Genomic DNA, 12,267 nt, shown 5'->3' with positions numbered 1-12,267 from the left:
TGGAAGGTGCTGTAATCTCCTATTTTCATATAATTGAAAATGAACAAGATTAGTGAGAGAAGAGACCCAACTTGGAATTCTCACACCCATATAATTCTGCAATTCCAATGCTTTAAGATTTGGATGTGGCTGGAGGCCTTCCAGTGACATTTCATCATAACATTTTGTTTCTCCATCATCCCACTCTTGATCCTTCCATCGTATTCTCAGATTTTGAAGATGTTGTTTCTCCTTCATATTTGTGGCATTACATTCCACCATGTCATCTTCTCCATGTCCCACATTATGAATGAGTAGACTTCCTCCCAAATTGCTCAGCTTCTTCAATTCATTTAGCCCACCACCAGACCTAGCCGGTTTTTTCTCATACCAACTACAGGAGCTAGCCTTGGAACCTTCTTGCCTCACGACAGATCTTAGTATCTCAAGAGAAATAAGATGTCCAATTCCAAGGGGCATATGAGTCAATTTGCAATCAGTAATGTCTAGATACCTAAGATTGAGCAACTTCTTAATTCCTTGGGGTAATTCTTTAAGGGAGTCACACTTATTCAGTTTTAGTGTCTACAAATTTAGCAGCTTAGTAATGGAATTAGGGAGAAATACGATATTTCTATTTTTAGAAAGATCAAGATATCTTAAATATTTCAATTCCCCAATTGAATGGGGCACTACATGTAGCCCTAAACAGCTCAAATCCAATGTGCGTAAAAAATTAAGATTTGAAATGAGTGCATCACAAGTTAAGTTACCCAAATTTCCCCCTACACTAGCTGCAAGAATTGTTCGTATCTTCGTTTTATTAGCCACGGGGATCAAAAACTTACTTGGTGAATGCACTAGATCAAATGATAAATGATGAAATTTTTCAATAACATTTCCCTCGATTGAATTTAATATGGTACTTTCCGTTCCAGACACAAGAATTGCAAGATCATGCATGAGAGGATTCATCTTACATGATTCTATATTGTCCAAATAATCATTTTCTACATCATGAAAAAATGACCTCGAAAGTAATTCCATAAAATATTTTCTACCAATATCCACAACACGCTGCCTTGGACCTTCTAACACAATAAAGCCTTGCACTGCCCAAAGATTAATAAGTGCAACTACATTAATCCTATAATCTTTTGGAAACAATCTACAATAAGCAAAACATTGCTTCAAATGTGATGGAAGGTGATCATAACTCAACTTAAGAGTTAATAAAATTTCATTTTCTTGTTTGGTTAATTTTGAGAGTTCATCATCTAAAAAAGATTGCCACTCAAGTTCAGAGATTTTACCATACAATAAGCTTCCTATTGTTCTTATAACAAGAGGCACCCCATTACATTTGCTTACAATCTTTTTTCCTATGTCTATTATGCCTCTGTTCTCTGGCTCTATGCCTCCTTTAAATGCCACTTTTACAAACAATGACCAACCTTTTTCTGGATCTAGGCCCTTAAGCTCATAAGGTGAAGTTGTGCCCATTATCTTTGCTACCTTTATCGAGTGAGTAGTTACTACTATCCTACTTCCCTTTGCACCACCCATTAGTAACATTTTTAAGAAAAGCCATTCATCAGTGTAAGGTTGAATTTATTCAACCATCTAATTGGTTTTATTTCGTGCCAAATTTGCTTGTAATTCAGCATTTAGTAACCCTGTATTTAGGTGGGTTTGTTGTAAGGGTAGTGAGTGAGATAGAGTGAAGTTTGCTCAAGAGTGTCCAAGAAAACAGAGACTCGCGGCTGGGACTCGCGGGTGGACTCGCGGCTGCAAGCCGCCAGAAGCAGCACACGTGCCAAGCATGCTGGAAGATGAACAGTCATGCTAGTTGGAGCACTACAGGACAAAACAGGACAACTGGCCATATGGTTAACTCGCGACTGGATCTCGCGACTTAGTCAAGCCGCGAGGTCAAGCCGCGAGCCACCCCTGTTTTGTAAAACCTGACGTTTCACATTCCTCTCCCACTCCAGTATAAATACCCCTTTAACCCACGATTGAAAGAGAGCTTCCAGAGAGAATTTTGAGAGAGAAACCCTAAAGAAAAACCAGATTGCTTCACCCACAATCTCTACCTTAGAGTCTCTTCAAATTCCTCAACTCTCTTCCTCTCCATTGTCAAATCCTTGAGAGGCATTATACCAAACCTGGTTCTCACCATTATCATCTCTGTGAGACAGTTGTTTGGATTTCTGGGAAGCAGTTAGGAAGGAACCAATCTTCATTGGTTGATGCTACGGTCTAGTAGCGGAATCCGGGAAGCTAGAAAAGAAAAAGGTTCGGCGCAACCTCGTTGGAGCAAGAAGCTTGGAGGGCTTAGGTGCACTGGGTAGATTAGGCTTGGAGGGTCTATTGCTGTCCTTGTATCCCAACTGTATTTTCTAGTGGATTGATTACCGCTTGGAGGGCGGCGGAGAGGTTTTTCGCCGAGGTCTTTGGTTTCCTCTTCGATAACACATCGCGTGTTGTCTTTGTGTTTGCATCTTCCTTCCTCTCTATCTTTGCCTTTATATTATTTGCTGTGGATTTTATTTTGTTATGGCTTAGATAGTTTTTAACCAATTTCATATTATAGCATGTGTTAAGTTTCCGCACACTAGTTGTTTGACATATTGCTAGTATTGGTTAAGTTGTATTTTGGGGGTCTAAACGTTCAAAGGTGTTTTGTACACGTTTTTGAACTTTCAATTGGTATCAGAGCAGGTACACTGCTGTTGGTTTCATTACCATTGTGTGATCCTTGACTCCCTTTTGAGATGGATAGGTCTCAATCCTTAAATGCACCTCCATATTTTGATGGTAGTAATTATGCTTTTTGGAAGGTTCGCATGAGAGCTTTTCTGTGTTCTATTGATGAATCCGTTTGGGATGCTGTTGAGATTAGTTGGACCAAACCTGAGGCAGCCAAATCCACATGGGATAAGGCAGCACTTGCTGCATCTAATGCTAACAGCAAAGCACTCAATGCTATTTTCTGTGGTGTGTCTCCAGATGAATTTCACAGGATTTCTCACATTACCATTGCCAAAGAAGCATGGGAGATTCTGGAAACCACTTATGAAGGCACGAAGAAAGTGAAAGACACCAAGTTACAAATGCTGACCACTCGGTTTGAGGAGCTTAAAATGAGTGAGGATGAGTCTTTTGACTCTTTCTATGGGAAGCTAAATGAGGTGGTTGTCAGTAAGTTTAACTTGGGGGAGAAAACGGAGGACTCAAAGATCGTAAGGAAGATCCTTCGATCATTGCCGAAAAGTTTTCGTGCTAAAGTGACAGCAATTGAAGAGAGCAAAGACCTTGATGACATCAAGGTACAGGAGCTGGTTGGTTCTTTGCAGACTTATGAGATGTCACTACCCAATCAACGGAAGAGTAAATCTCTTGCTCTAAAGACCATTAATGAGAAGATGGAAGATCAAGACTCATCGGGAGAAAATGTGGTTGACAAAGATGTAGCCTACCTTGTCAAAAATTTCAGAAAGTTTTTGAAATTCAAAAATAATGGAAAATTTGATGATAAAAGAAAATTCCAAAGTTCTGGAAAGGAGAAGAGGGATTTCAAAAAGAAAGATGGAAAAGAATCCCAACCCACACAAGGTGTCACTTGTTTCGAATGTAACGGGCATGGACACTTTAAGAAGGAATGTCCTAATTATTTGAAATCAAAAGGTAAAGTGTATGCCACGACCTTGAGTGACTCGAATTCGTCTGACTCAGAATCTGAAGAGAGCTGTGATGGAGAGGGGAATTATTCAGCTTTTATGACTATTGCTCATGTTGAGTCTTCGGATGAGTTGAATCTGCTTGTACAAGACCTTGGAGAACATAGTGATGATGAATCACTAGGAATTGTTGAAGAATCAGAAGCTGAAGAAGATGAAAGCACAGCAAATCTTCAAGAGAATTATAACTCACTCTTGGAGAAGTCGGGTGAGTACACAAGGGTGGCCAAGGCTGCTGTGAGAAAGATGAAGAAGGCTGAGGAGGACTACAAAAGTCTCCTAATTCGATATAGGGAGGCCAAATGTGAGATAGAGACACTGAATGGTGAGTTATCCGAAACTTACACAAAAGTGAGATTTCTTGAGAATGAGGTTGTGCAAGCGAATGTTAAAATAGAGAGGGTCACCACCAAGAAGCTAGATGATGTTATATCATCTCAAAAGAGCTTTTCAGACAAATCCGGATTGGGATATACCGGAGGAAGTAGTTCATCTGGAAATGTCACTAAAGAAGTGAAGTTTGTGAAGGCCAAAGATCCAGTTGCAACTGACCTTACTGGTGAGAAGCTCGAGGTGGAGGAGAAGAAGAATGTGGTGAACCAACGGATGCTAAATCCCTGTAATCAGTCTGTGGGCAGGTCTGAATCTCGTGCCAAGTCACGTCCACGACCACAAAGAGGTCCTAGAGGAACTTATGTGTGCCATTATTGCGGACTTCAAGGGCATACTCGACCAAATTGCCAAAAGTTGAGAGCAAAGAACAGTGCAACTCCTCAAAGGTCAGGAGGACCCAGAAATGACAGGAGAATTTGGACAGGTGATCAATCAAGAGATCAAAATGGAGATCCCGGAATGATGAACGTGATGAAGATGATTGGTGCATTCACCAACTGCTTGGAAAGCTTCTCACGAAGGTTTGAAAGCCCTAACTCCCGTACCCAATCCTATAAGGAAATCACCCCAAACGCAAGTGACGTGTGGGTGAAAAAGGGTACTCATGCATAAGCATTACAACATGTCCATGCATTAATACTTCCTATGCTTTGCGACATTGTTTGTTTGGTTTGTTTGCTGTTTTTGTTATTGGTTGTTTGCTTGTCTACTTGTGAATATTTTTTTGTTTTATCAATCTTTTTGTTTCTTGTGTCAAAAATCCAAAAATCACATAAAAATTAGAAAATCAAAAAGCTTGATTGACTTTGTTGAGTTTTGTCTCAAAACTTGTTTTGCCTTGTACCTTTGTGCTAATGGTTTTGTGCATTTTCGAGCATTGCTTGTTTTCATGCACTTATATCACTGTGGGAAAAATCTTGAAATCTATGTGATTGTTGTAAATAGATCTTCAAACTTGTCATGAATGATTAGTGAATGGTTATGATTGATCTTGAGACATGCATAGACTTGTGTCTATATATCTTCCCACTTTTTATTTTTGTTTTGCTAAAAAGAGCTCACCAAATGTAAATCTCCAAATGAAAAGAGATATTGAGCTGCAAAAGCCTGTCGCACATTCTAGTATTTGACTAGGAAAAAGGGTAAAAGACCTTATATTAAAGTGAAATGTCAAATATCACTCTCACAATGAGAGGTGATTGCCTCAAAAAGATCAAATGTTATGACTAAAAGTGGAGTAAAATGTAAAGCTCCAAGTTATATTATCAAGTTGTGTGGAAGGTCATATATACATATTTCTATAATTGAGATAGGTCACATGATCTAGTGCTAATTGTGTATGCCTTGGTTGAATCGATCATTGAAGTTTCACATTAGACGAAGGACTATCTCATTGTTGTTATCCACACACAACACACAAGTATATGTTCAATAAATGCCATATTCATTTGTGTGATCGTACTTGATGAAATGTGTTTTCACATGCTCAATCTTTGTTAACTCAAGCACAAAAAGATTTTTGAGTGTTTTAGGTGTTTTTGGAAAGTATTTTGTTTGAAAAATCTGAAATTTTCAAAAATACAGTTTTGCCCTGTTTTGGCGGCTCAGTCGCGGGTATGTCAAGTCGCGAGCCTCAGTCGCTTCTTCGCTGGTCATTTTTGGCGACTTGTTCGCGAGTGGAAGGTCCAGTCGCGAGGTTCACTCAGAGATTTTCGCGGCTCAGCTCGCGACTCACTCGCGAGTAGACCTTCCAGTCGCGAAAAACACTTAGAAAAATTTTTCAAAATTTTGTTCTTGAGTGCTTTGGCGGCTTGAGCTGGCGACTGTGTGGCAACTTAATCGAGTCGTGAAAATCGCGTGTTTTGCAGAAACAAGAGCAGTTTTTAAACCTCTTTTCAGTTTTCCCTCGAACTTTTGGAACTGTTCATCTTCTCTCTAAACTATCTCCCTCCCAAACACTCCGTGCTCCCATTTCCAATCTCCATTGTTGCATTCTTGTAGCTCAAAATTGTCAAGTTACAGGTATGGGTTTTCAGTTTTGCACCCTTTTATACTTGATTTTGTGTTTTTCCCTTTGATTTTTCGCATATGCTTGTGATTTAGAAATGGGTTTGTGTTTCGATTTTTACTCCTTGTTTATGCTTAGCTTGCGAATGCTGCTACTAGTATTTGATGTGATCTTAGTTGTTTCCTTATTGCTCTTCATCTTGTGCTTAGCTAAGTGTTTCTTTTATTTTAATCTGAACTTTGAGCTGTTGAGTTGCTTCTATTTGTTCTTTTTAAGGTTATGAGTTTTACTGTGCTAAATATGCATGTTTTATTGTGTTAATCTGTTGGGAGCTTCTGTTAGTCTCAAAATTCTGATTGTGTGTCATGTCATTTTTTTTATATATGTCTCAATGACATGTATCTGCCTTTAGGATAGTTTCTCCATGTTGTTCATGTGTTTCCTATCTTAGGCTTGGTCTATCCATGTGATTGATTAAGTAGCTTATTGTTTAAGTGTTCAAAGTTAATTTGTATGGTTGATATCTCTTTGTTGATTTCATGATACTGACTGGTTCTGCACATATATTGTTCTATGCTATTGTGGCATTTTCTGATTGTTCACAGATGACTCCCTCACCTCAGAAGAAGAAATCTACTGCAAAGAAGGCTGACAAGAGATTAAAAATGGATTCTAAACTGTTTAGGTCAGTTCATCACTTTGAAAGATACAAGGATAACTTCTTGAATGCAGGAATCATTCAAGAAAGATTTGTAGATTTGGAGGACTTAAGACAAACCTTTATTCCCAGCTGTTTTGAAGGAAGAGGATGGGAAAAGCTTCTGAGTGGTTTCCCTATTGTGTGTGAACCCCTAATTAGGGAATTTTTCTCAAATGCTGTGATAAAGGAGAATGAATTGAGTTGCTGGGTTAGAGGTAAAGAATTCGTTTTGGATGCACATGTCATAGATGATGCATTAGGGCTTGAAGGATTAGATGATGAAGAATTTGTCAATTACAAGGATAGGAGTGTTTCTATTGAAACAGTTCAACAAAGGATAGGTGGGCAGAGAGAAGGGAAATGTTTGAATACCACTGCCTTTCCAGTGGACATGAGGTGCCTTACAATAATCATGATGTTTAACCTCTATCCCATTAAGAAATTGACTACAATCAATTGTGCTAGAGCAGTTTTTCTGATGGATCTCAAAGAAAAGAATTTCATAGACATAAGTTCCCACATATATGACACCATTGTGGATGAGACTAGAACAACCTCTAGGCCTAAATTGATCTTTCCCAGTTTGCTAATGAGGATTTTTAGAAGGAAGGGTGTTCCAATCCCTCAAGACATCAGTCCCATGTCCACACCCTCTGCAATTAACAAGCTTACCTGCAAAAGGATAAGTGTTAGGCTTCTAGGAGAAGAAGATGAAGGTGATGAAGGAGAGGGTGTCCCAATGGAGACTGAAGCAGAAGCTGCAGGGCATGCATCAACCTCAACACCCAGGAGGAGTGGCAAAAGGTCTAGAGCTTCAACCTCTTCAGATACACCTCCAGATGCTTTCCAAATCATTCTGGAAAGACTTGATGGGATCAGGGAAGTCCAGACTGAGCACTCTGAGCGGATGAGAGCCATGCAGGACCAGATTGATGTCTTGTCTGCAAAACTTGACAGCTTCACCACTCAGGCTGAACAGTGACCCTTTGGCCATTCCTGTCAAAAAGGGGGAGAGGTTCATTGATGATTGTGAAGCAGAATAGCAGCTCTTAAGGGGGAGTAATGAGTTGAGGGGGAGTTGCCAAAATCAGAAACTTTGTTTATTTATGTTTATGTTTGTTGGGTACTTTTAGTGTTTTATGGTTTTGATATACTGTGTTTTGGTGTATAGCTGTTTCTAACTCATTACTTATACTCTTGGTTTAAACTTTAATATATTGATGATGTTATTCAGGATGTTTATGTGTTTGTACCCATGTGCTTTTGTAAGCTTTTAGGGTTAATGTTTTATGCATAGTTTGTAGGCTTTATGGTATGTACCTTGCTTAAATGCAGCCTTTATGCTATGTTGAAATCAGTACTTTAATCTAAATGTTCTGCATTTTGGTTCATGTACTGTCACTCTTGTGCCCTTGTAGGATTGTTCCTAGATGCATATGCCTTGTGTGTTATGCATTGGTTGAGTGTTGAGCATACAAGTGTCTTGCCTTGTGCTTGTTAACTTGTATGTCCTTGTGTTCATTCCAAGTGTGAATGAGCACTGTGATCACTATCTTGTGGTGTTCACTTGGTTGATCAAGCCATGGTTTGTTTATTAACTCCATTTTTGCTTGATCACATATTGCCTGTTTCATATGCATTTATAATTTTCTGCTTACAATGATCATGGTGTATTGTTATGTTTCAGGAGTATTATGTTCATATGATTCAAGTACTTCACAGCTTCTAGAGTTAGGTGTGAGTGAGTTTTGTTCAACTGTTCCCAACTCACATGTTAAGTCTAGAGTCTGTTTTAGAGTTTTGTCACGGAATAGCCAAAGGGGGAGATTGTAAGGTTGAATTTATTCAACCATCTAATTGGCTTTATTCCGTGCCAAATTTGCTTGTAATTCAGCATTTAGTAACCCTGTATTTAGGTGGGTTTGTTGTAAGGGTAGTGAGTGAGATAGAGTGAAGTTTGCTCAAGAGTGTGCAAGAAAACAAAGACTCGCGGCTGGGACTCGCGGGTGGACTCGCGGCTGCAAGCCGCCAGAAGCAGCACACGTGCCAAGCATGCTGGAAGATGAACAGTCATGCTAGTTGGAGCACTACAGGATAAAACAGGACAACTGGCCATACGGTTAACTCGCGACTGGATCTCGCGACTTAGTCAAGCCGCGAGGTCAAGCCGCGAGCCACCCCTGTTTTGTAAAACCTGACGTTTCACATTCCTCTCCCACTCCAGTATAAATACCCCTTTAACCCACGATTGAAAGAGAGCTTCCAGAGAGAATTTTGAGAGAGAAACCCTAAAGAAAAACCAGATTGCTTCACCCACAATCTCTACCTTAGAGTCTCTTCAAATTCCTCAACTCTCTTCCTCTCCATTGTCAAATCCTTGAGAGGCATTATACCAAACCTGGTTCTCACCATTATCATCTCTGTGAGACAGTTGTTTGGATTTCTGGGAAGCAGTTAGGAAGGAACCAATCTTCATTGGTTGATGTTACGGTCTAGTAGCGGAATCCGGGAAGCTAGAAAAGAAAAAGGTTCGGCGCAACCTCGTTGGAGCAAGAAGCTTGGAGGGCTTAGGTGCACTGGGTAGATTAGGCTTGGAGGGTCTATTGAAGTCCTTGTATCCCAACTGTATTTTCTAGTGGATTGATTACCGCTTGGAGGGCGGCGGAGAGGTTTTTCGCCGAGGTCTTTGGTTTCCTCTTCGATAACACATCGCGTGTTGTCTTTGTGTTTGCATCTTCCTTCCTCTCTATCTTTGCCTTTATATTATCTGCTGTGGATTTTATTTTGTTATGGCTTAGATAGTTTTTAACCAATTTCATATTATAGCATGTGTTAAGTTTCCGCACACTAGTTGTTTGACATATTGCTAGTATTGGTTAAGTTGTATTTTGGGGGTCTAAACGTTCAAAGGTGTTTTGTACACGTTTTTGAACTTTCAATCAGTATCCTTATTCGACAAATCATCCAAGACAATGAAGTATTTTTTTCCATTAATTGTTTCTCGAAGGTCATATTTTAAATTCTCAAACCTTTCTTCATCCCTTCTATTTCCCAAAGATTCTAAGATTTGTTTCACAATATGTTCTACATCAAAGTCATGAGATATACAAATCCATAACTTCAGCTCAAAATTATTTTTGACATTTTCATCATTGTATATGAGTTGAGCTAGTGTAGTTTTCCCTAAACCTTCGATCCCAACTATTGGAATAATTGACACATTCTCTACAGTGTTGGCATCCAAAAGAAGTTCTATAATTTCTTTCTTATCATCCTCTCTACCAACCACATCTTCTTCCAATACAAAAGAATAAGTTTCCCCATCCCTATTCATGACTTGTGGCTCAATGGAGCTTTGAATAAAGTGGAAGTGCCCCTTATATTTTGTAATGGCATTTAGTCTCTTCCTAATTATCTTTATTCTATGACCCATCTTAAGACTAAAAGCAAGTTGGTTTGAACTTGAAAAGAAAATGCGTACCTCCTTCGTCATCTTATTTCCAGTCATCACTTTGCGTTGCAAAGCTTCGTTGGAGAAATCATACAGCAAGTCATCTGCATCGAGGAAGACATCTTTAAGCTTGTTGAGCCATTTTTTGACCTCGTTGTTATAAGAACCCTGCTTTTCTGCGTCTAGAAGCACAGCCTGGATTGTGGAAACTGTGCTCTTCAGATTTTCAAGCTCATGTTTGACACCACAAGCGAACTTGATCTCTTGGAGTGTTAAGGAACCCAATACTTCAAGGACTTTCCCGGCAAGGACGAAAAGAGCTCCTTCCGCCATATTTTTTTTTTTCTTTCAAGAATACCAGGTGGGTTTGTATTGTGCGATGATGACAGTAACAGAAAGGCAGGTTGTTGTTGTTGTGTCCAACTTAGAATAGCCACATCAGTTTTTATAAATTATAAGCCTTGACTTGAGGGTAACCTTGCTAAACATTTTCCTTGTAATTGTCTTTCAACGATGCTCTCGTACAATGAAAGGATAGAATGCGTAAGTGGTTCCGGGTACTTTTCTTGCTATGGTGGCCTGGTGTCTGATCATCAACTTGAGTCAGGTTGTTCGGTTTTCCCGAGTTCTTGAACTGTCCTATAATTTATTAAAAAAAGTAAAAATAAAATAAAATAAAATAGGAAAAGATATATTCTTGAGGTGAGAGCAAATAATATTCAATGCTTCTCAGCAAAAAAGTAATAACTTTGTCAATTGTTCCTTGCTGGGTGATTGATGGACAAAGTTTTTCTCTTATATATTTTTGTAGGAGATGTAAATTTTGAAAATCTAACTGTTAGATTTCATATATTTTATGTCTTTAGTATATATATTAAATTTCGTTCAAATCGAATGTTATTTATTATTTGATAAAAAACTTATTTTTTATGCATAATTTTAAATTATAAAAACTTGAAATTTAAATATTTAATTGATGATATAGCTATTAATCTTTAAACTTCTTGAAATTTTGTAAGCATGGATGATATAATAAGAGCATACAATCTAACGGTTAGATTTTCAAAATTCAAATATAATAAAAAGATATCAATGAAGTTAATTTGAAGTGTTTCTCTTTGAACTAGTTTGAAGATAAACTTTTTCCTTGTGGTGAAATAATAAGGTCCACACCCTCCACTTCACTCCTCTACAGCCATAAGGGTATGAGCCACTCCAACAAGCCTTCTTACGATTTTTATTTAATTATTTATTTATATATATTTTTTATCCTTCTCTTTCTTTTTCAGTTTTTGTGAGGTTAGTTAAGGAGACTTCAAAGAAATCCTACCTGCATTGCAAAATAGCAAAATTTAACCCCAAAAAAAAAAAAAAAAAAAAAAAATTCAAATAGAGTTTTTAAGTGACTTGACGCCCTATAAAAGTGAGGATAAAAATAAAATCATTAGGTAAACTTGTTAATAGCGCCCTTTTATTTTTAGGAGAAAAATGTTGAAATGAGGCTATACTCTTCAATAAACAGGAATACAGTAATTTTTATTCAAATTTGAAAAAGAAAATTGTAAAATTATGTCATTTTGATAGACTTTATGGTATGGAGTGGATAAAACTAGACAAAATAACTAAATTAAAAATAAAATAAAGTTAAATGACTTTAATAAAAAAAAAAAAAAAAAAAAAAAAAAAAAAGGAAGAAGAAGAAAGAAGGAAACTTAAATGATTAAACTGAAAGTAGATCAAAGTTAGAGGGGACATATTTTTATTTAGCCTTAAAATGATAATTGCATAAATAATTACTACTTATTGTGGCTTTTGCTTATTTTCAGTAGCTTATTGCATTATATATATATATATATATATATTTATATTTATATGTTTGACCTTCTAGTAAATTTTATGTTAAAGTAAAAAAAAAAAAAAAAAAAGGCTAAAAACTAGCTTCTTTTTTAAAAATCTAAAAGTTAAATTATTTAAAAAATAAATTATGACAAAA

The 12,267-nt window shown here is 37.6% G+C and overlaps 1 protein-coding gene across 1 annotated transcript; it reads right to left on the bottom strand.

The window, feature by feature from the left end:
• Window positions 1-9,758: 9,758 nt before the first annotated feature.
• Window positions 9,759-10,607, bottom strand: LOC126722460 (putative disease resistance protein RGA4). The gene has a single exon (XM_050425618.1). It carries the CDS (start codon window positions 10,605-10,607, stop codon window positions 9,759-9,761), a length of 849 nt encoding a protein of 282 aa, XP_050281575.1.
• Between the last annotated feature and the right edge of the window lie 1,660 nt (window positions 10,608-12,267).

This window comes from Quercus robur, chromosome 4, assembly GCF_932294415.1.
Source record: "Quercus robur chromosome 4, dhQueRobu3.1, whole genome shotgun sequence".
Lineage (NCBI taxonomy): Eukaryota > Viridiplantae > Streptophyta > Magnoliopsida > Fagales > Fagaceae > Quercus > Quercus robur.
This window is presented reverse-complemented; position numbering and strand designations above follow the sequence as displayed.